The following is a 25,841-nucleotide window of genomic DNA, read 5'->3' as shown; positions in this document are numbered from 1 at the left end:
ATTTTTATTTTCAAATTTAATTATTGTTACTTTACTAATGGGAACAAACCTTTGCTAAAAGTTGTGTTGTTTTTAAGGATTGATGCTATAACTGTCTTTCAGTTCATTATTTCAACTGTCATTTAATCGTTTAGTGCTTCTTTGAGGCACAGTACGTTTTTGTTAAATAAGATTGTAACCAAGTTGCAAGTTTATTGCTAGTGTGTTAAACATGTCTGATTCAGAGGAAGATACCTGTGTCATTTGTTCCAATGCCAAGGTGGAGCCCAATAGAAATTTATGTACTAACTGTATTGATGCTACTTTAAATAAAAGCCAATCTGTACAATTTGAACAAATTTCACCAAACAACGAGGGGAGAGTTATGCCGACTAACTCGCCTCACGTGTCAGTACCTGCATCTCCCGCCCGGGAGGTGCGTGATATTATGGCGCCTAGTACATCTGAGCGGCCATTACAGATAACATTACAAGATATGGCTACTGTTATGACTGAAGTTTTGGCTAAATTACCAGAACTAAGAGGCAAGCGTGATCACTCTGGGGTGAGAACAGAGTGCGCTGATAATACTAGGGCCATGTCTGATATTGCGTCACAGCTTGCAGAGCATGAGGACGGAGAGCTTCATTCTGTGGGTGACGGTTCTGATCCAAACAGATTGGATTCAGATATTTCAAATTTTAAATTTAAATTGGAAAACCTCCGTGTATTACTAGGGGAGGTTTTAGCGGCTCTTAATGATTGTAACACTGTTGCAATACCAGAGAAATTGTGTAGGTTGGATAAATACTTTGCGGTACCGGCGAGTACTGACGTTTTTCCTATACCTAAGAGACTAACTGAAATTGTTACTAAGGAGTGGGATAGACCCGGTGTGCCGTTCTCACCCCCTCCAATATTTAGAAAGATGTTTCCAATAGACGCCACCACACGGGACTTATGGCAAACGGTCCCTAAGGTGGAGGGAGCAGTTTCTACTTTAGCTAAGCGTACCACTATCCCGGTGGAGGATAGCTGTGCTTTTTCAGATCCAATGGATAAAAAATTAGAGGGTTACCTTAAGAAAATGTTTGTTCAACAAGGTTTTATATTGCAACCCCTTGCATGCATCGCGCCGATTACGGCTGCGGCAGCATTTTGGATTGAGTCTCTGGAAGAGAACCTTAGTTCAACTACGCTGGACGACATTACGGACAGGCTTAGAGTCCTTAAACTAGCTAATTCATTCATTTCGGAGGCCGTAGTACATTTAACCAAACTTACGGCTAAGAACTCAGGATTCGCCATTCAGGCACGTAGGGCGCTGTGGCTAAAATCCTGGTCAGCTGATGTAACTTCTAAGTCCAAATTACTTAATATACCTTTCAAGGGGCAAACTTTATTTGGGCCCGGTTTGAAAGAAATTATCGCTGACATTACAGGAGGTAAGGGCCACGCCCTGCCTCAAGACAAAGCCAAAGCTAAGGCTAGACAGTCTAATTTTCGTCCCTTTCGGAATTTCAAAACAGGAGCAGCATCAACTTCCACTGCACCAAAACAGGAAGGAGCTGTTGCTCGTTACAGACAAGGCTGGAAACCTAACCAGTCCTGGAACAAGGGCAAGCAGGCCAGGAAACCTGCTGCTGCCCCAAAGACAGCATGAACCGAGGGCCCCCGATCCGGGACCGGATCTAGTGGGGGGCAGACTCTCTCTCTTCGCCCAGGCTTGGGCAAGAGATGTTCAGGATCCCTGGGCGCTAGAGATCATATCTCAGGGATACCTTCTAGACTTCAAATTCTCTCCCCCAAGAGGGAGATTTCATCTGTCAAGGTTGTCAACAAACCAGATAAAGAAAGAAGCGTTTCTACGCTGTGTACAAGATCTGTTATTAATGGGAGTGATCCATCCGGTTCCGCGGTCGGAACAAGGACAAGGGTTTTACTCAAACCTGTTTGTGGTTCCCAAAAAAGAGGGAACTTTCAGGCCAATCTTGGATTTAAAGATCCTAAACAAATTCCTAAGAGTTCCATCGTTCAAAATGGAAACTATTCGGACAATCTTACCCATGATCCAAAAGGGTCAGTACATGACCACAGTGGATTTAAAGGATGCTTACCTTCACATACCGATTCACAAAGATCATTACCGGTATCTAAGGTTTGCCTTCTTAGACAGGCATTACCAGTTTGTAGCTCTTCCATTCGGATTGGCTACGGCTCCAAGAATCTTCACAAAGGTTCTGGGTGCCCTTCTGGCGGTACTAAGACCGCGAGGAATTTCGGTAGCTCCGTACCTAGACGACATTCTGATACAAGCTTCAAGCTTTCAAACTGCCAAGTCTCATACAGAGTTAGTACTGGCATTTCTAAGGTCGCATGGATGGAAAGTGAACGAAAAGAAGAGTTCTCTTTTTCCTCTCACAAGAGTTCCATTCTTGGGGACTCTTATAGATTCTGTAGAAATGAAGATTTATCTGACAGAAGACAGATTAACAAAGCTTCTAAATGCATGCCGTGTCCTTCATTCCATTCAACTCCCGTCAGTAGCTCAATGCATGGAGGTGATCGGCTTAATGGTAGCAGCAATGGACATAGTTCCCTTTGCACGTCTACATCTCAGACCGCTGCAATTGTGCATGCTGAGTCAGTGGAATGGGGATTACTCAGACTTGTCCCCTACTCTGAATCTGGATCAAGAGACCAGAAACTCTCTTCTATGGTGGCTTTCTCGGCCACATCTGTCCAGGGGGATGCCATTCAGCAGGCCGGACTGGACAATTGTAACAACAGACGCCAGCCTACTAGGTTGGGGCGCTGTCTGGAATTCTCTGAAGGCTCAGGGACAATGGAATCAGGAGGAAAGTCTCCTGCCAATAAACATTCTGGAATTGAGAGCAGTTCTCCATGCCCTTCTGGCTTGGCCCCAGTTAAATACTCGGGGGTTCATCAGGTTTCAGTCGGACAACATCACGACTGTAGCTTACATCAACCATCAAGGAGGGACAAGAAGCTCCCTAGCAATGATGGAAGTATCAAAGATAATTCGCTGGGCAGAGTCTCACTCTTGCCACCTGTCAGCAATCCACATCCCGGGAGTGGAGAACTGGGAGGCGGATTTCTTGAGTCGCCAGACTTTTCATCCGGGGGAGTGGGAACTTCATCCGGAGGTCTTTGCCCAAATACTTCGACGTTGGGGCAAACCAGAGATAGATCTCATGGCGTCTCGCCAGAACGCCAAACTTCCTCACTACGGGTCCAGATCCAGGGATCCGGGAGCGGTTCTGATAGATGCTTTGACAGCACCTTGGAACTTCGGGATGGCTTATGTGTTTCCACCCTTCCCGCTGCTTCCTCGATTGATTGCCAAAATCAAACAGGAGAGAGCATCAGTGATTCTAATAGCGCCTGCATGGCCACGCAGGACTTGGTATGCAGATCTAGTGGACATGTCATCCTGTCCGCCTTGGTCTCTACCTCTAAGACAGGACCTTCTGATACAGGGTCCATTCAAACATCAAAATCTAACTTCTCTGAAGCTGACTGCTTGGAAATTGAACGCTTGATTTTATCAAAACGTGGTTTTTCTGAGTCGGTTATTGATACCCTGATACAGGCTAGGAAGTCTGTTACCAGAAGGATTTACCATAAGATATGGCGTAAATACCTATACTGGTGCGAATCCAAAGGTTACTCCTGGAGTAAGGTTAGGATTCCTAGGATATTGTCCTTTCTACAAGAAGGTTTAGAAAAGGGTTTATCGGCTAGCTCATTAAAGGGACAGATCTCAGCTCTGTCCATCTTGTTACACAGGCGTCTGTCAGAAAATCCAGACGTCCAGGCCTTTTGTCAGGCTTTAGCTAGGATCAAGCCTGTGTTTAAAGCTGTTGCTCCGCCATGGAGTTTAAACTTAGTTCTTAACGTTTTACAGGGTGTTCCGTTTGAACCCCTTCATTCCATTGATATAAAATTGTTATCTTGGAAAGTTCTGTTTTTAATGGCTATTTCCTCGGCTCGAAGAGTCTCTGAGTTATCAGCCTTACATTGTGATTCTCCTTATCTGATTTTTCACTCAGACAAGGTAGTTCTGCGTACTAAACCTGGGTTCTTACCTAAGGTAGTCACTAACAGGAATATCAATCAAGAGATTGTTGTTCCATCCTTGTGTCCAAATCCTTCTTCAAAGAAGGAACGTCTTCTACACAATCTGGATGTAGTTCGTGCCCTCAAGTTCTACTTGCAGGCAACTAAGGATTTTCGACAAACGTCTTCCCTGTTTGTCGTGTACTCTGGTCAGAGGAGAGGTCATAAGGCTTCGGCTACCTCTCTCTCCTTCTGGCTTCGTAGCATAATTCGTTTAGCCTATGAGACTGCTGGACAGCAGCCTCCTGAAAGAATTACAGCTCATTCTACTAGAGCTGTGGCTTCCACTTGGGCCTTTAAGAATGAGGCCTCTGTTGAACAGATTTGCAAGGCTGCAACTTGGTCTTCGCTTCATACTTTTCCAAATTTTACAAATTTGACACTTTTGCTTCTTCGGAGGCTATTTTTGGGAGAAAGGTTCTTCAGGCAGTGGTTCCTTCTGTATAATGAGCCTGCCTATCCCTCCCGTCATCCGTGTACTTTTGCTTTGGTATTGGTATCCCAGAAGTAATGATGACCCGTGGACTGATCACACATAACAGAAGAAAACATAATTTATGCTTACCTGATAAATTCCTTTCTTCTGTTGTGTGATCAGTCCACGGCCCGCCCTGTTTTAAGGCAGGTAAATATCTTTTAAATTATACTCCAGTCACCACTTCACCCTTGGTTTCTCCTTTCTCGTTGATTCTTGGTCGAATGACTGGGGGTGACGTAGAGGGGAGGAGCTATGTGCAGCTCTGCTGGGTGAATCCTCTTGCATTTCCTGTTGGGGAGGAGTTATATCCCAGAAGTAATGATGACCCGTGGACTGATCACACAACAGAAGAAAGGAATTTATCAGGTAAGCATAAATTATGTTTTTATTCAGGGTTAGTACTGTACATGTGAACTCGTAAAGCAAACAAACTGAATAGCCTATTATACTACTAAGTAAAATTGCAACATAACTCACAAAATATACTATAGGCTACACAACCTTTATTTAAAAAGCACATTTATAGTGACTTCATCGTGGAGTTGTGTGATCAAACATATATATTACAACACTGACTTAGGTGCTTGCTGAAAGTTATTCTAAGGTTAAATAAAGTTGAATTGTTACTTTCTTACCACCGAGCCAACACACAGTGATTTGGTTTATTCATATTTACATTTGCTGACCGTATACCCTGCTATTACAACCCCACCCTGTATATTGTTGAACACAGAAGTTATTCCCAGGGCTAAAACCATTAGCCAATATTGGATAATAATATTTTATATAGGGTTAGTAGTGTATATATGAACTCGTATAGCAAATATAATTTAAACTGAATAGCCAATTATACTACAGTTCAGTAAATTGCAACATAACTTACAGAATTTACTTTAGGTTTTACAACCTGTATTTGAAAAGCACATTTATAGTTACTTCATCTAGTAGTTATGTAATCCAAAACATATATATTATAATACTGATTTAAGTGGTTGCCTAAAGTCATTTTAAGGCTGTGTACACTACGGGAGTATTTATATTATCATAATACGAATTTGATCTAGGAATGTATAGATCATTGAAACAAGCCTGTTGTACATGACCAGAATTTATCTGGTACAGTCTGTTCTGAATAAAATTAGAGGACACACAACACATTATTATCGGTCTTGATTTAGCACAGGTTTAGGTGCAATCTTATACTGACAGAGCTATGGATATTGTATATAGAAATCATATAGAGTGAACATGTTATAGTGACATTTTAATTGTTCATTCATACTACAATATACAATATCTCTTAATAGCATTTGACAGCGTGGGGACCGATTTATTCAACCGCGAAAAGTCTGAGATATAAGATTAATTTCCCCATAGGATACACACACAGTCTATAGTACTTATCTGAGGGTCTGTGACGTTTTTAATTGTTTGTCACCCTTATTTATAGTTCAATTTGGTAATAAAAGTTATATTTTAATATCTAGCACCTTTCACACCGCCCATTAGTCTGGGCCCTGAGTGCTTCCATGTGCATACTTTATAGTAGATATTCGCAAGTCTTCTGCGACATTCTACTTTGTGTTTAATCTATCTATCATATGTCTGTTTGTATCTATGTATCATCTATCTATCATATGTCTGTCTGTCTCTATATCTATCATATGTCTGTCTGTCTATATCTATCATATCTCTGTCTGTATCTATCTATCATATGTCTGTTTGTATCTATCTATCTTTCTCTTTCCATGTCTATTGCACATCTATAAAACAACAGACGGCAAGCTGTGTACGGATTTGAACGTATTAGACCAAGCCTGGTTGTACTTAGCTGTGTGTAAACGCAATGCAATGCTCTTTATCCTTTGCAGACTGCGTTGCTCTGAACGGCAAAGCTGTGGTGAACGTGAAGCAAGAGAATTCATCTTTGTCTGTACGTCAGGAGAACCAGGAAAAGGCTGCTCTTGAAGTCCTAACTCCAGGTAATTTGTGCTGTACGATTGTACCATCTCAGCATGAGCATATAACACATTTTACCTTCACTTACTTTTCTTACTGCACCTTCTTGTGCATTTGTAGCCGTCAGCCATCTTGTGTTAGCTACAGTCATGTATTGCGAATTGGCTCCTCCCCTTACATAAAACAAGCACATCACTTACTTTTCTCACTGCACCTTCTTGTGCATTTGTAGCCGTCAGCCATCTTGTGTTAGCTACAGTCATGTATTGCGAATTGGCTCCTCCCCTTACATAAAACAAGCACATCACTTACTTTTCTCACTGCACCTTCTTGTGCATTTGTAGCCGTCAGCCATCTTGTGTTAGCTACAGTCATGTATTGCGAATTGGCTCCTCCCCTTACATAAAACAAACACATCACTTACTTTTCTTACTGCAACTTCTTGTGCATTTGTAGCCGTCATCCATCTTGTGTTAGCTACAGTCATGTATTGCGAATTGGCTCCTCCCCTTACATAAAACAAGCACATCACTTACTTTTCTTACTGCAACTTCTTGTGCATTTGTAGCCGTCAGCCATCTTGTGTTAGCTACAGTCATGTATTGCGAATTGGCTCCTCCCCTTACATAAAACAAGCACATCACTTACTTTTCTTACTGCAACTTCTTGTGCATTTGTAGCCGTCAGCCATCTTGTGTTAGCTACAGTCATGTATTGCGAATTGGCTCCTCCCCTTACATAAAACAAACACATCACTTACTTTTCTTACTGCACCTTCTTGTGCGTTTGTAGCTGTCAGCCATCTTGTGTTAGCTACAGTCATGTATTGCGAATTGGCTCCTCCCCTTACATAAAACAAGCACATCACTTACTTTTCTCACTGCACCTTCTTGTGCATTTGTAGCCGTCAGCCATCTTGTGTTAGCTACAGTCATGTATTGCGAATTGGCTCCTCCCCTTACATAAAACAAGCACATCACTTACTTTTCTTACTGCACCTTCTTGTGCGTTTGTAGCCGTCAGCCATCTTGTGTTAGCTACAGTCATGTATTGCGAATTGGCTCCTCCCCTTACATAAAACAAGCACATCACTTACTTTTCTCACTGCACCTTCTTGTGCATTTGTAGCCGTCAGCCATCTTGTGTTAGCTACAGTCATGTATTGCGAATTGGCTCCTCCCCTTACATAAAACAAGCACATCACTTACTTTTCTTACTGCACCTTCTTGTGCGTTTGTAGCCGTCAGCCATCTTGTGTTAGCTACAGTCATGTATTGCGAATTGGCTCCTCCCCTTACATAAAACAAGCACATCACTTACTTTTCTCACTGCACCTTCTTGTGCATTTGTAGCCGTCAGCCATCTTGTGTTAGCTACAGTCATGTATTGCGAATTGGCTCCTCCCCTTACATAAAACAAGCACATCACTTACTTTTCTTACTGCACCTTCTTGTGCGTTTGTAGCCGTCAGCCATCTTGTGTTAGCTACAGTCATGTATTGCCGAATTGGCTCCTCCCCTTACATAAAACAAACACATAAAAAGGGAGATTTAAAGGGATAGAAAAGTCAAAATTAAACTTCATAATTCAGATAGAGCAAGTCAGTTTAAGACACTTTTACATTCACTTCTATTTTCAGATGTCCTTTGTTCTTTCTGTAAAAAAAGAATACGCACATATCCTACACTAGTGGGAGCTAGATGGTGATTGCCAAATCTAGTTAGCCAATCAGAAGAGACAAATGTGTGCAGACACCAATCAGCAGCTAGCTCCCACTAGTGCATGATATGTGCGTATTATTTTTCAACAATGGATACCAAGAGAACAACACATTTGAAAATAGAAGTGAATAGAATTGTCTTAAAATGACATGCTCTATCCTATTCATGCAAATGTAATTTTGACTTTCCTATCCCCTTAATTATTTTATTGTAGAGTGCATTTTTTTATTGGTCTATTGAAAAGACAATTTTTAATGGTCATGGGATCTATGCACTGAATAATATTTAGAAACTACAACTTGCCTATTCCTTACTACACATCAGAATAACATTATCATTACACAGTAAAACTCTTTACCCCGTAATGTGTTTCCAATGACCAGTTGCAGAGTATAAAATGTATGGGAAATTGTTCCTTTAGGTTTATTTTAGTATGTCAAATAGCAGGTTTTGCTCTTTATCTCTTACCTTTCTGTCTAAACATAAAGGCCTCCCAATCTTACACAAAGTCCAATAAATAGAGAGAGCAACTGAAAATTAATATTTTAGTACCTCTTTCTCCCACAACCAGAAATGTGATTTATGCTGCTGCTTTTTGTTTACAAAGCTTTTCTATAACCAATACTGCTGTACTAAAATTTTCAGAATAGGTGGGGATTTAACAGTCTAAATCAGATATTCAAATGACAAAATAAAAGTAAAGAAGTTATTTGTAAACAATGTAATTAATTCCAATAGATAGAGAACATTTTACAGTATACCCCAGGGGTGTATAGGTTTTTTAGGGCCAAGCCCATTTGAAGGGGTGTCCCATCAGCTGTTTGTTACACAGGGACCTATTGTCCTGCTACTTGCTTCTAAGTGACATTTAATTCTAACATGATACAGCAGCAATTAAAGGGACAGTCTACTCTAGAATTGTTATTGTTTAAAAAGATAGATAATGCCTCTATTACCCATTCCCCAGTTTTGCAGAACCAGCACAGTTATATTAATATACTTTTACCTCTGTGATTACCCTGTATATGAGCCTCTGCAGACTGCTCCTTATCTCAGTTATATTAATATACTTTTACCTCTGTAATTACCTTGTATACAAGCCTCTGCAGACTGCTCCTTATCTCAGTTATATTAATACACTTTTTACCTCTGTGATTACCTTGTATCTAAGCCCCTGCAGACTGCTCCTTATCTGTTATATTAATATACTTTTTACCTGTGATTACCTTGTATCTAACCCTCTGCAGACTGCTCCTTATCTCAGTTATATTAATATACTTTTTACCTGTGATTACCTTGTATCTAACCCTCTGCAGACTGCTCCTTATCTCAGTTATATTAATATACTTTTTACCTCTGTGATTACCCTGTATCTAAACCTCTGCAGACTGCTCCTTATCTCAGTTATATTAATATACTTTTTACCTCTGTGATTACCTTGTATCTAACCCTCTGCAGACTGCTCCTTATCTCAGTTATAATAATATACCTTTTTCCTCTGTGATTACCTTGTATCTAAGCCTCTGCAGACTGCTCCTTATCACAGTTATATTAATATGCTTTTTACCTCTTCGAATACCCTGTATCTAAGCCTATGCAAACTGCTCCTTATCTCAGTTATATTAATATACTTTTTACCTTTGTGATTACCTTGTATCTAAGCCTCTGCAGACTGCCCCTTATCTCAGTTATATTAATACACTTTTTACCTCTGTGATTACCATGTATCTAAGCTTCTGCAGACTGCCCCCTTATCTTAGTTCTTTTAAAAAAAAATGCATTTTAACCAATCAGCGCTGACTCGTAAATAACTCCACGGGAGTGAGCATAATGATGTGTATATGACACACATGAACTAACATCCTCTAGCTGGGAAAAGCTGTCAAAATGCACTGAGATAAAAGGCGGCCTTCAGGGGCTTAGAAATTTAGGTTTAGCTTTCAACAAAGAATACCAAGAGAACAAAGCTAATTTGATGATAAAAGTAAATTGGAAAAAAAGTAAAAAGTAAATTGTAAGTTGTTTCAAATGACATGTCCTATCTGAATAATGAAAGTTTATTTTTGACTAGTCTGTCCCTTTAACCCCTTGAGTGCCAACAACGGCTCTGAGCCGTCGCAGAGTTTCCCACTCTGGTGCTAACGAAGACTCAGAGCCGTTGCTAGCACTCTCCCACCTTGAGGGAGATCTGGGGGCTCCCACCCGCTCCTACGCCGGGGCTTCACGTTATGCGCGGTGACGTCACAGCTCAACTTTATTTATACTTAACAATGTTAAGTATAGGAGCAGGGGGCATGCTGCTTAGACGCCTGTATCTCAGGCATCTAAGCAGCTACAGACCCCCAAGACCCACCGTTGGAAAGGTAATCGCCTAAACTTTCCAACAGTGTAAGTTGATCTGAAAAGAAAAAAAAAACTTAAAAATTGTTTTTCAAAAAAAAAAAAAAAAAAAACTTAAAAAAGCTTAGCACCCAGGTGGGAAAGTGCTTAGCACTCAAAGAGTTAATCAGTTAATCATGCTATGTATTATTTCATTAAATGGGCCTTTAAACTGCTACTGACACTAAAGGCAAATGAACGCTTGTGCACAACTCCTCTCTATTGGCTGTCTGCTTACAGCGTTTATCATCTAATGCATACAATTTTTTACATCTGATCTACTATTTAAGCATTTATTGTAGGTTTTACAAGGTCATACGACTTAGAAATATTATATTATTAAAGGGACAGTGTACTGCAAAATGGGTTTCTACTTAAAGGAATATGAAACCCAAACGTTTTTTCTTTCATATACTGACAGATCATGCCATTTTGAAACAACTTTCCAATTTACTTCTATTATCTAATGTTTTGTTTGCTTGGTATCCAATGCAGTAACTAGCTCCCAGTAGCGCTTTGCTGCTTCTTCAACAAAGGATACCAAGAGAATGAAGCAAAACAACCCTTATGTTTTTTTGTATATGAAATAGCTGTTTCTACTAATTGAAACCACAGCCCAATACAGTGGACTGAGCTTGTAGACTGAGCAGGCTTTGTTATCTTATCTGTTTAATTATTTACACAAAATCCTTCTAATCTAATTTCTCACTCTTTATTCAAAGCTGAGGAAAATTTTAATAAAATAATATTTTAGTACCTCTCTGTCACATCTCCCAATGGGAGCATTATTTTGTCTAAAGCTTCTTGTTTACATAGTTTTTTTTTGTATATAACCAGTACTTAAGTATTAAAATTCTTGGTATAATGGGGCAAATACAGCTATTTCAAATGAGGAAATAAAAGTAAAGGACTTATTTGTAAATAATTTAATGTACCCCAACAGGTAAAATGGATCATGAAGAACACTTTAAAGAGGGGAAAAATAATTACATTAAATTGTTACCTTTTATGTCATCATTATCATTTGTATGTAAAGCAATTCCGTAGCGCTGGATATACGAGTATAGATACATAATGAAATACGTAAAATAAATACAGATGCATAGAACAGATTAAACAAAACAAACACATTATTTAAATACTTTAACATCTTTTTGAATGAAAGTTTATGTTGAAGCCGACAGGAAGTGTGTGTTTGTGCACAACTAGGCAGTGAGATTGATTTCTAGCTGATATAGACATCTCTCATATCTATTTTTAGGAAGGGATATACCTACATTAGCAATTTTGTTCCAGCCCAGGAACATCTGTTTTTTCCCCCCAAAATTGTGATTTGTTTTAAAATGCTTCTTTTTAAATGAAACAAAGTAAAATAATCAATTTGATGTCTATTTATTATGAGCCCTTTTCTTTGTATATTAAGTACTGCAATCCATAGTGTCTTTAAAGGCGGATAGATACATAGATTAAGGCTTATCCAATGTATTTGACATCTAGGAGCCAGAGTTTTTGTTTAGTTATCCCATCCAATAAATGATGTGACTCCATCCTAACTGTCGTGGCTGCACCCACAAAACACTTGTGACTCCACCCACAGGTCGTTTTAAATCAGACTTAGCCTCCAGGAGAGATTGAGGGGTGCGTCTTTTAGCTCAGCACCTTTCTTCTTCTATACACTTTTGGTTATCTCTTTGGTAGTTGCTTTGCTCTTGGTAAACTCAATGTCATAAGATGCCTTTCATAGATTTTAGTCTCCTCTCTTTAGCAAATTAAAGGGACAGTAGACACCGTTTAATGACATGTTGTGTTGCTCTAGAATAACATATCGGCCAAATCTAAATGCTTTTAAAACAAATTGACATCATTTTTGCTGCAATTCTTTTTCAAACAGCAAAACTACTCCCACCGTTTGCCTTATTTGGAGGAGCCAATCTGGGCTTCAGTTTGCAGACAACAAAGATAACCACGGACAATGTTAATATTTATGAATTGTTATGCAGTTATCTCTTAAAGCCAATTCAGGTCAGATATGTAACACGGCTAACCTCAATAAGTCAGCAGATGCATTTTAAGTTCTGAGGATTAGAAATTGCTAAATTTTCAGAAATAAATTACATGAAAAGCGGACAACATAAATAATGAAAATATATTGCAAAGGTGTTAAACTATACATAACTAAAAAATTTATATAAAAACTGAGTGTTTAATTGCTTTGGAATTGGGCAGTTTTGTTGTCACACTTTAGTGCTGCAAATTGTAAATAAGAAGTAAATTTGTAGCATATTCTTTGAGTGAATGAGTTAGCTTAGTACTTTTCAGTATTAAGTGAAAGGGAAATAATTTGACTAATCTACAGCAAAACCAATGTACGAATCTTTATGAAATATGGAATGCGGATAGATTTTATTTTCTTGTAGAATAAATAGGCAACGATCGCTGAGCTACAAAGTCTGTCATCTTAAAGTATTAGAGCTTGTGCGAATGCATTTTTTTTCCTTAGGCAATTACTTTTATACTCATATATTCAAACAGTGGTGAGATTCTGAAATGGTAGCAACAGGTTCTCTAACTTGTCTATAATACAAAACCTTTACACTTTCTACATTTTAGGAACAGGTTCTTAAAGGGACAGTCAACACTAAAATTGTTATTGTTAAAAAAAGATAGATTACGCCTTTACTACCCATTCCCCAATTTTGCAAAAGCAACATTGCAATATTGATATACAGTACTTTTATAACCTTTAAACCTCTACATTTCTGCCTGTTTTTAAGTCACTACAGACAGCCTCTTATCACATGCTTTTTTATTAGCTTTTCACAACAGGAGACTGCTAGTTCATGTGTGCCGTATAGATAACATTGTGCTCACGCCCATGGAGTTATTTAAGAGTTGGCACAACACACCACTAATTGGCTAAGTCAATAGATAATAAATAAAGAGTCATGTGATCAGGGGGCCGTCAGAAGAGGCTTAGATACAAGGTAATCACAGAGGTAAAGAGTATATTAATATAACTGAGATAAGGAGCAGTCTGCAGATGCTTAGATACAAGGTAATCACAGAGGTAAAAAGTGTATTAAAAAACAGATAAGGAGCAGTCTGCAGAGGGTTAGATACAATGTACTCACAGAGGTAAAAAGTATATTAATATAACTGAGATAAGGAGCAGTCTGCAGAGGCTTAGATACAGGGTAATCACAGAGGTAAAAAGTATATTAATATAACTGATATAAGGGGCAGTCTGCAGAGGCTTAGATACAAGGTAATCACAGAGGTAAAAAGTATATTAATATAACTGAGATAAGGAGCAGTCTGCAGAGGGTTAGATACAAGGTAATCACAGAGGTAAAAAGTGTATTAATATAACAGTGTTGGTTATGCAAAACTGGGGAATGGGTAATAAAGGGATTATCTATCTTTTAAAACAATAAAAATGATATTGTAGGTCGTCCCTTTAAGAACTGGTGAGAACCTGCTGAAACCTACTACTAAATATAACTTATGTTGATATTCGTATCAGTTTAAAGGTTAAAAAGCATGGAAATTTCAAAATTAAACTCACCCATGAAAGAATATATTACATTATTATATGATATAATTATATTCTTCTTAGAGGTGAGGAATTTAAAGGGACACTCAAGTCAAAATAAATTTTTATGATTCAGAGCAGCAGCTTTAAGACACTTTCCAATTTACTTCCATTATTGAATTTTGCGCAGTCTTTTTATATTCACACTTTCTGTGGAACAAGATCCTAATGAGCATGTGCAGAAGCTCACAGGGTATACGTATACTAGTCTGTGATTGGCTGATGTCTGTCACATGATACAGGGGCCGGAAAATGGGACAAAAATTAAATTTTTAAGAAACAATCTACTGCTTATTTGAAATTCAGAGTAGGTGCAATTGTATTGTCTTTTTATTATGCACTTGTTAATTATGTAATTTTACTACATTGAGTGGTCATTTAAAGGGACATAAACCCCATTTTGTTTTTAATGATTCACATAGAACATACCGTTTTAATCAACTTACAAATTCACTTGTGATGTCACATTTTCTTCATTCTTTTGGTATCTTTTGTTGAAGAAGCAGCAATGCAGTACCAGGAGCTAGCTGAACACATCTGGTGAGCCAGTGACAAGGCATAAAAGTGCAGCCACCAATCTTCTCTTGCGCTTTCCCAGTACTTTGGTGGCTGCACGTTTAAAAAACAAATCAGCAGCTAACTCGCAGTAGTGCATTTACATTACCTTACATTACATTTCCTGCATACTTGTGTAGCAGTTTTTGCTGCTGGCTTGACTAACCATTTTCAGTGTTGAGAGATGAGGAAAAGTAACTTTTTTCAATACTCGAATTACAAACAGAATTCGTTATACTGATGACAGACAGTTGGCGGCAATAGTGTTGGTTACGTTAGGGCAGATCTAGATTGTATTATTGCCACTTGTCCTTAGACTACCACAGTGGGTTGTCCTCCTTCCATACAACCATACAAGCCTTCTGCAAATTGTATATTACGATTTCTGGCCATAACTGGAAAGATGAGGGTCTATATAGTAGTTCATTCTTCTACGAAGTTGTTTTTAATGGCAATTTCAGAGTTGCTTATTACATCATCATCGTTGGGGAAAAACAACACCTAACAGAAGGTCACTTGCATGGGGACAGAAGTACTTTCTTGTGGCCCTGGTTGGAAGGTCTTTAAATATTAGTTTGATGGACAGGCAACCAAGTACATTCAGTCAACGCTACCACTGAGCACAACAAAAACAACTAGAGCATTCTTGACTTTGGTCTATGCCATTGTGGGCCTAATGATACAAAACAGGATATTGATCTCCTGAGCAGGAGCACAAATACTGACCTTCAATAATTCTTTCTCAACCCTTTTGTTGTTGACTCTTCCAATAACATTTAATCACGTATAAGGCCTCTCATTGGAAATGTAGTGGAATTTGTTGATGTGGTTGTAAGACTTGTCTACTGACTCAAACAAAATACTCAGGTTGAGCAAGGTAAAGAGCCACTGAGGCCAATTTTAAGAACCCAAGAGGAACCATTTTTAATTTACTCAATTATGGAAGTGATGTAAAATAAAACTCATACATCAGATGATGACACCAGAGAAAACAGATCTTTACTGTGGATTAAATAAGGAGATTCCAAGGCCAGAGGAAACATTTAAGCATCATCTTTTTTAGTTTTAAACCATCTAATGGATTATTTTGGGATTACAATAATAGATTTGGTTGGTAAACAGAATGTGATGTTGGTGACTTTTTAATTTTGCATCCTTATAAGATTCAAGATGCAAAAAATGTATGAATAAGGTTCTTTTCTGGAGCATATATTTTATACTATGATCCATAAAAGTTGTGAAGAAACAGAAGATACCACAGAGGTGATTTATAGACATCCCACATTTAGTGACCAAGCTTTGCATTGTTCTCAACACATCTACAGAGTTTCAAACAGAAGTCCAACATGTGGAGATCATGAAATTCAAAATGGCAGCCCAGGAGACCTCTCAACCAACTTTATTGACCTTCAAGTTGTAAACAATTTCTGTGTAAACCTCAGGACTAGAGAACATAGTTCATACTGGCACTAAGGATGAGGGGACCACTTAGAGACAAAAATCCTGTTTACTTTTATACTTTTATATGTTTACCTTGTTTCTGTCACAAATTCCCCACATTTATAATATTTAGATCTGATGTAAACATGATAAATATTTAGAGCACTGTGTAAGAGAGTGAATAAATATAATAAATAATATATTTAATGGAAAAGTAAGACTTTTATGTTTAAATTATAAATGATCTTTATTGTCTCACTTGTTTTCATTAGTTCCAAATAGATGAGGCGCATACTGTCTAGTAGTAAAACCCCATAAATATGTGGAATCAGGACTCATTCTCTCATTACTATATTATTAAAGGGACAGTCTAGGCCAAAATAAACTTTCATGATTCAGATAGAGCATGTAATTTTAAACAATTTTCCAATTTACTTTTATCACCAATTTTGCTTTGTTCTCTTGGTATTCTTAGTTGAAAGCTTAACCTAGGAGGTTCATATGCTAATTTCTTAGACCTTGAAGCCCACCTCTTTCAGATTGCATTTTAACAGTTTTTCACCACTAGAGGGTGTTAGTTCACGTATTTCATATAGATAACACTGTGCTTGTGCACGAGAAGTTATCTGGGAGCAGGCACTGATTGGCTAGACTGCAAGTCTGTCAAAAGAACTGAAAAAAGGGGCAGTTTGCAGAGGCTTAGATACAAGATAATCACAGAGGTTAAAAGTGTATTATTATAACCGTGTTGGTTATGCAAAACTGGGAAATGGGTAATAAAGGTATTATCTATCTTTTAAAACAATAAAAATTCTGGTGTAGACTGTCCCTTTAAAGGGACTAGTCTCAAGCAGAAATGGTGGGCTCTAATTCTTTAGACCATGCTGTTCTTGCATCACTGAGAACAATGTGTTTAACTGCTGCAAAATGGTTAAACACATAGTTAAAGTGCTACCATTAACCCGCAAGCTTAACAGATCTTAATCAGAACACAGCTGTTTATTGGCAGGGCTTGCGTCTTCCACTCCTGATTGGTTCACCAGCTGAGTTATGCTCAGGAGCTGCAGTTGCAGTGTGAGATTTTATCTATGTATATAACCCCCCACAGACATTAACCCTTTGAGTGCTAAGCACTTTCCCACCTGGGTGCTAAGCTTTTTTAGTTTTTTTTAACTTTTTTTTTTTTTACTTTTGTCTTTTTTTTCAGATCCCCAAGACTTACATTGTTGAGAAGGTTAGGCGATTACCTTTCCAATGGTGGGTCTTGGGGGTCTGTAGCTGTTTAGATGCCTGAGATACAGGCTTCTAAGCAGCATGCCCCCTGCTCCTATACTTAACATTGTTAAGTATAAATAAAGTTGCGCGGTGATGTCATCACGTCATTGCGCGTGACGTGACCGCGTATAACGTGAAGCCCCGGTGATGCCTGTCACTATGCAGGCCCGATCGCCGGGGTATGAGTGGGTGGGAGCCACCAGATCTCCCCTAAGGTGGGAGAGTGCTAGCGACAGATCAGAGCCGTCATTAGCACCAGAGTGGGAAACTCTGCAATGGCTCAGAGCCGTCATTGGCACCAGAGTGGGAAACTCTGCAATGGCTCAGAGCCGTCGTTGGCACTCAAGGGGTTAAAGGGACAGTCTATTTGATTTTTTTTGTTTAAGAAGATAGCTATTCCCTTTATTACCCATTCCCCAGTTTTGCTCAACCAACACAGTTATATTAATATATGTTTTACCTCTGTAATTACCTTGTATCTAAGCCTATGCAGACTGCCCCTTATCTCAGTGCTTTTGACAGACTTGCGTTTAAGCCAATCAGTGCTGACTCATAAGTAACTCCATGGGAGTAAGCACAATGTTATCTATATGGCACACATGAACTAGCACTTTCTAATTGTGATAAACCGTCAAAATGCACTGAGATAAGAGGCGGCCTTCAATGGCTTAGAAATCAGTTTATGAGCCTACCTAGATTTAGCTTTCAATAAATAATACCAAGAAAACAAAGCACATTTGATGATAAAAGTAAATGGGAAGTTGTTTAAAATTGCATGTCCTATCTGAATCATGACAGTTTAATTTTGACTTGACTGTCCCTTTAAACGCACAGTTACCTAGGGTTAATTTGCTAATTTGTTAGCACGCTTCATGTTTGCATTAAAATACCCTGTCAAAACCATACTTTCAAGAAAATATATCAAATTGCATGGAGGGCAAGTTTTTATCCGTAATCGCCTCTTGTGATGCAATAGATTAAGTAACCGGTCACACAAGACCAGAGCCTGTCAATCACTCTGAACAACCCTTAGTGGATACGAAGCTGAACATGCACAGCAAGCCTGAGAAGTTGCGAACAAGGACATGAAACCCACACTTTTTCTTCCATGATTCAGATAGAGCGTATGATTGTAAACAATTTACACCTAATATCAAATTTCCTTTGTTCTCTTGGTATCCTTTGTTGAAGGAGCAGCAATGCACTACTGGGAGCTTGCTGAACACATCTGGTGAGCCAGTGACAAGAGTTGCAGCCACCAATAAGCAGCTAGCTCCCAGTAGTGCATTAATGCTACAGAGCAGTTTGTGGGACCTAAAAATCTATACAGTTTTCTCCCCTATGTAGGGACAAGATTATGAGTGGAAAGCAAAATTTCCCTTTTGCGAGAACGATATTTACCGGCACACGCAAATGTGCACTGGTAAAGCACAATGCGAACAGCGCAATGTGAATGCGACCTTGCGTTCGCATTGCATGGAAGCTTTGCGTTAATGAGGGAAGCCAATGGGAACCTCGTTCTCATGCCGATAGTCACGGCAGAGTACCTAGCGCAGCGCAGGGGGTAAGTCGCGATGGGCAGCAGATTGTAAATATATATGAATATATACATATATATTTGTGTTTATATGTGACTATATATACACATATTAACACACGCACACACACACATATATATATATATATATATATATATTACACACACATATATATATATATATACACAGTATGTATGTGTATAAGCATATACATATATATATATTAACTGTGATAACGCAGCCCCCATAGACTGCTATGTATTTCATTGCCGTTTTTTTTTTTCTAACACCCAACATCCCCTTAAAACTGCTTTGTGAAGTTATTATTTTAAAACATAAAGATGCTACATGTTTTTAATTTTATAAAATAACTTTACACTTTATTTTGGAGCAAAATTGGGGACATTTGTTTCATTAAGCAGAGAGAGATCTGATCTCTGGTTAATGAAGTCTAGCGCAAAGTGCTACAGCGAGCTTGCGGTACAATTAACCAGCCACTTTTAATTTGTGCCCATAAATAGGCAACTGTGCCCCTTTACGGGCGCACGTTAAATTTATATAATTTATATTAAATTATGCAACTAATTTTGTGTTTTGAATAGCTTAAGTAATGTTTATAAATAACATAAAATGTTAATATATTGCAGAATATTATCCTGCCACTTGATTGTGCCACCCAACTGGCAAAATATTTTGTGGAGGACACTGCTATACCTGAATATGCAACTCAGAGACGTGGGGATATCTTATTAACTAGAAAACAACCCCCTCCCGTGGCTTACTTAGATACAATTTATTTATTTATTTTGGTACATAATACATTTAGCCACTAATCAGCAAGCGCTACCCAGGTGCTGAACCAAAGATGGGCCGTCCCGTAAGCTTACATGTGTGTGTGTATACTTGTGTGTGTGTATATATATACACCTAGATTTAGAGTTTTGCGGCCAAAGGGGTGCGTTAGCTATGCGTGTTTTTTTCCCCCCGCACCTTTTAAATAACGCTGGTATTGAGAGTTCTCTGAAGGGCTGCGTTAGGCTCCAAAAAGGGAGCGTAGAGCATAATTTACCGCCACTTCAACTCTCAATACCAGCGTTGCTTACGGTAGCGGCCAGCTTGAAAAACGTGCTTGTTACGGTTACCCTTAGTCTCGCTGAGAGATGGACCGCTTAGTAGCCTGGATCCCTATTGCTAAAGAGGGGAGAAGCTGCTTTCCATAGTATTCTATATGAGTCTCGCAAATATAGAATAATCTCCCTTAGCTGCAGTACAGCTAGGATACCCTTCTGCCCACAAAAACGAGTCAACGCTGCGATTGAGGGTCAAACAAGAACTCAGGACTGGGATGCCCAGCCTGCTTTTTATTAAGGTTACATGCACACAGGGCACTCACGGGGGGGGGGGGGGGGGAAGCACAAAATCCCCCATCACACAGTTAGATAGAGAGCAATGTCCTTTGACAGGCCACAATAGGATTACAGTACTTAAGATAACAAGTTTACAAGTTCATCTTATCAATTAGCAGTCTGGCTCCAGAGGTGATTAGACAATAGTTTCTAAAAGCTGAAAAAAAAGTTAACTCTTTATGAAATGATACTTGTTACGGTTTTCTTGGAGCCCTTCTTAGGCGCTGGCTTGGCTGGTTCAGGCATTGCTGCTGGGAAATAAGCTCTTCACAACAAAATAACTAATGCTTCTGTAACAGTGCTCCCTTTCTGTGGAACACTCTGGCAGACACGGTCTGACCCCTTTTCGGGGCAGACTAAGGCTGTCCAGACCGCTGGTTATGCGGGGCTGAGATCGGTTTGTCTGGACAACCCGTCGGCGTTGCCATTCTGTTTCCCAGGTCTGTAAGTAATGGTGAAATTGAAGGGTTGCAACGATAAGCTCCAACGTAATAGCCTGCCGTTATCTCCAGAGACCCGGTTCAGCCACACCAACGGGTTATGGTCGGTGACCAGGGTGAACTCCTGACCATATAAATAGGGAGTCAATTTCTTTAATGCCCACACCAAAGCCAAACACTCCTTTTCGACCGCTGCATAGCTGACTTCGCGGGGCAGGAGCTTCCGGCTGATGTAGGCAACTGGATGCCCCCCTCCATCTTCGCCTACTTGGCTGAGGACGGCTCCCAGCCCGAACATGGAAGCATCTGTATGGACGATAAAACGTTTGTTAAGGGCTGGGGCCGCCAAGACAGGAGCGTTAATTAGAGCATTTTTGAGAGCCTGGAAAGCCGTTTCACAGTGGGGAGACCACAGGACCTGTCGAGGTAAGTTCTTCTTGGTCAAGTCAGTCAGGGGTTTGGCAAGTGTGCTGTAGTTTGGTACGAACCGTCTATAGTACCCTGCCGTGCCCAGGAAGGCTAGGACCTGAGTCTTAGTGATGGGGGTGGGCCAATTGGCGACAGCTTCTATCTTGGCCGGCTCTGGTCGCTGCTTTCCACACCCCACCCGGTGACCCAGGTACTGTACCTCGGCCATCCCAAAGTGGCATTTTTCTGGCTTCAGAGTCAGGCCAGCAGCCCGGATCTGATCCAGAACCATTCCTACATGAGCTAAGTGGTCCTCCCAGGACTCACTGTGGATCGCTATGTCGTCCAGGTAGGCGCAAGCAAAACTCTGGAAGCCATCCAGGAGCCTATCCACCAAGCGCTGGAATGTAGCTGGGGCATTCTTCATCCCAAACGGCATTACCCTAAACTGATATAAGCCGAATGGGGTGACGAATGCCGACTTGGGGATAGCCTCCGGGGCCAGGGGAATCTGCCAGTAACCTTTGCAGAGGTCAATAGTGGTCAGGTAATTTCCCCTGGCTATACGATCGAGTAGCTCGTCTACCCTGGGCATAGGGTAAGCGTCCGTCACGGTTTTTTCATTGAGCCTCCGATAGTCTACGCAGAACCGGGTGGTCCCATCTTTCTTGGGCACCAAGACAACTGGGGAGGCCCAGGGACTATCGGAGGGCTCAATTACCCTGAGCTGGAGCATCTCATCGATCTCCTTCTTCATTCCTGTCCTAACTGCTTCGGGGATTCGGTACGGAGCCTGGCGCAAGGGAGCTTGTCCCGGAGTATCTACCTGGTGGGTGGTTAAAGTAGTGTACCCTGGCTTCGGGGAGAAGGTGAGGTGTTTGGACTGGAGGAGTTGGCTGAGCTGCTCCCTTTCAGTGGGGCTAAGTCGGTCTCCTATCTGAACCTGAGCCACTATACCTGTGGGGAGACTCTTTTCTAATAGGTCTGGAAGGGGTAGACTGTCGGGGTCTTCCTGAAGGGAACAACATACGGCCGTCACGTTCTCTGGTCGCTCAAAATATTCCTTGAGCATGTTTACATGGAATGTCTTTCTAAGATTGTTGTCATGGCAGCTAGCTATCACATAAGTGGTGTCTCCCCTTTTCTCTACGATCTGGTAGGGACCCTGCCAGGACGCCTGCAATTTGTCTGTCTTCACCGGCTTAAGTACTAACACCTTTTGTCCTATGGTGAAGATTCTCTTTCGGGCCCCCCGATCGTACCATACTTTCTGTCTTCTCTGGGCCAACTGGAGATTAGCCCGCACGGATTTGGCTAATTGCTCCATTCGGTCCCTGAGTTCCAGCACGTATGGCACAATGGGGACACCGTCAGCCTCCATCTCTCCCTCCCAGTGCTCCCGGATCAGGTTTAGGGGTCCCCGTACCTTTCTTCCGTAGAGCAACTCGAAGGGAGAGAACCCTGTCGTTTCCTGGGGCACCTCCCGATAAGCAAATAGGAGGTGCGGCAGGAAGCGTTCCCAGTCTCGGTATTCCTGAGTGAACGTCTTGAGCATTTGCTTGAGGGTCCCATTGAACCTCTCACACAGCCCGTTCGTCTGGGGGTGGTATGGGGAGCTCAGGAGGGACTTAATTTTGCAAACCTGCCAGAGTTGTTGGGTCAATTCAGCCGTAAATTGTGTGCCTCGTTCGGATAGGATTTCTTTTGGAAATCCTACCCGGGAGAACACCTGTACTAGTGCATTTGCTACCGTATCCGCTTGTATGTTGGATAGGGCGACAGCCTCTGGGTACCTGGTAGCGTAGTCCACTACGGTAAGAATGTAGCGCTTACCGGAGGGACTAGGGGTAGCCAGTGGTCCCACTAGGTCAATAGCAACCCGGCTGAAGGGTTCCTCTACAATGGGCATATTTACTAGATGGGCTTTAGGGTGATCGCCTCGCCTTCCTACTCGTTGACACACATCGCAGGTGTTACAGTAAGTTCTAACGTCAGCGTGCACCCCTGGCCAAAAGAACGTGTGAGTAATGCGGTGTAGGGTACGGGTTACGGCTAGGTGGCCTGCTAAGGGGATGTCGTGGCCTATCTTGAGGATTTCTTGACGGTATTTGTGGGGCACTACCAGCTGTCGCCTACGCTGTCCCCTTTTCTCTGTCCAGCGGTATATTTTCCCTTTTTCCCATAAGAATGTTTCGTTATCTGCCCCGCCCCCTCCGGTCTCTGCTCGTTCCCGGTACTTTTGTAAAGTCGGGTCAGTCTTAGACTCTGTCTCGAAAGCATCTGGGGTGTCCCAGGGTATGGGGCCTAACATGTCAGGCAAGGTCGGGGTAGGTCTTACCTGTGTCTCCCGCACTGGTGAGAGCTCTCGCTCCATCCGGGCTTGGGCCCGTGTAGTCACTGGGTCCGCCTCGTTGTTGCATACTGGAGCATAGGCAGAAGTCATGGGGCCCAAATCGTTGCCCAGTAGTACTTCGGCAGGTAAATTATCCATTATGCCCACGTTCACAGCCCCCTTTCCCGCTCCCCAATCAAGATGCACTTGAGCTGTTGGAATTTTGTACACATCCCCCCCCGCCACTCTAACGGCCACAGTCTGTCCGGATCGCTTGTGCTCTGGCACCAAATGACTCTGTACCAGCGTGATAGTAGCCCCTGTGTCTCTCAATCCCTCTGTAGATCGCCCCTCGAGCCATACCTTCTGCCGATGGTGCTGGCGGTTATCTGAGGCAGCATATACAGGGTCCACCTCGTGAAGCGGCCCCACATATCCCTCCATAGGGGCCTCTTGGTTAACACAGAGGGCCCGGGCCGGACGATAGGACCCAGAGGGGTAATTGTAATTCCTGGGTGTCTGGTGCGTATTAAGGGGGCAGCTAGCCATGAAATGCCCTGGTTGCTTGCATCGGTGGCAAGTCGGTCTGGGACGCTCAGAGCTGTTATTGTGTGGTCCTGAGTGTCGGACGGGCCCTGTGGTCACCGGGGCTCGGAATTCAGCACGAGGGGGTGCACGGTAAACCTCTCTGGGTTCGACCCGTGCTGGAGCTCGGTAGTTCATGGTTTCGTGAAGACGGGAGTCATAATGTTCATCGGCCAATTTGGCTGCTTCTTCTAAGGTAGAAGGCCGCCTGTCTCGCAGCCATTCCTTCCCTTGCTGTTCCATGCCATTATAAAAATGTTCTAAGAGAAACAATTGTAAAATTTCCTCACCAGTCACCGCTTTACTTCCGCTCAGCCAGTGATTTGCCGCTCTCCGCATTCGGTGCGCCCATTCCATATGGGTATCGTTAGGCTTCTTTTCCGTGCCCCGAAACTGTCGGCGATACGTGTCCGGAGTTACAGCGTACCGTCGCAACAGTGTCTCCTTAACTAGCTCATACTGTGTCACTTCCTCAGCACCCAGAGTACGAAAGGCTTCCAGGGCTCGCCCGGATAGTTTCCCAGACAATATCGTGGGCCACTCTCTGTTGGGAATCTGGTGCAGGGCACATTGCCTTTCGAAGTCCGCCAAATATTCATCAATCCCTGTCTCGCTCTCTAGGAAGGGTCGAAATGCCGCATAGGGTATCTTGGGCCTCCCAGCATTTTCGACAGGGATGATTACCTGCGGGGCTTCAGCATTGCGGTGTGCGTTCGCTAGGTTGAGTTCGTGGGCTCGAGTCTCTCGTATATCCTCGTCCGCCTCCGCCATCAACTGCTGTACCAATTCCATGGAGGGGTTCGGCCCGTATAATGAAAGCCTTTCCCGAACAATCCTGGTTTTTTCGTCACTAATCGTGGTCGGTGTTTCCGCCATTGTGAAGCTCTGATCCAGTTCGGTCAATTCTGCGATCAGCTCTCTCCTCGGCCAGTTGCTGGCGTACCCCCCTCTGCTTTCAAGTAAATCCTTTAGGGTTGTACGCTTCAATTTTTCGTAAGCGCTCTCCATCCGTTCTGTACCTCTCCTAGGAAATCCAGGAAAATCCCGCCGCTGCCGCCAAATGTTACGGTTACCCTTAGTCTCGCTGAGAGATGGACCGCTTAGTAGCCTGGATCCCTATTGCTAAAGAGGGGAGAAGCTGCTTTCCATAGTATTCTATATGAGTCTCGCAAATATAGAATAATCTCCCTTAGCTGCAGTACAGCTAGGATACCCTTCTGCCCACAAAAACGAGTCAACGCTGCGATTGAGGGTCAAACAAGAACTCAGGACTGGGATGCCCAGCCTGCTTTTTATTAAGGTTACATGCACACAGGGCACTCACGGGGGGGGGGGGGGGGAAGCACAAAATCCCCCATCACACAGTTAGATAGAGAGCAATGTCCTTTGACAGGCCACAATAGGATTACAGTACTTAAGATAACAAGTTTACAAGTTCATCTTATCAATTAGCAGTCTGGCTCCAGAGGTGATTAGACAATAGTTTCTAAAAGCTGAAAAAAAAGTTAACTCTTTATGAAATGATACTTGTTACGGTTTTCTTGGAGCCCTTCTTAGGCGCTGGCTTGGCTGGTTCAGGCATTGCTGCTGGGAAATAAGCTCTTCACAACAAAA

General features: G+C 41.6%; 1 protein-coding gene across 2 annotated transcripts in view; it reads left to right on the top strand.

Moving 5' to 3' along the window:
• The window catches only part of LOC128667163 (zinc finger protein 568), an 84,274-nt gene that overhangs the window by 33,281 nt on the left and 25,152 nt on the right, over positions 1-25,841 (top strand). For both annotated transcript variants that reach the window (XM_053722096.1, XM_053722095.1), the window contains one exon: positions 6,469-6,579. In XM_053722096.1, coding sequence (XP_053578071.1) covers positions 6,469-6,579 — 111 coding nt within the window. The remainder of the gene's footprint in view (positions 1-6,468; positions 6,580-25,841) is intronic.

This window comes from Bombina bombina, chromosome 7 (genome assembly GCF_027579735.1).
Source record: "Bombina bombina isolate aBomBom1 chromosome 7, aBomBom1.pri, whole genome shotgun sequence".
Taxonomy (NCBI): Eukaryota; Metazoa; Chordata; class Amphibia; order Anura; family Bombinatoridae; genus Bombina; species Bombina bombina.
This window is presented reverse-complemented; position numbering and strand designations above follow the sequence as displayed.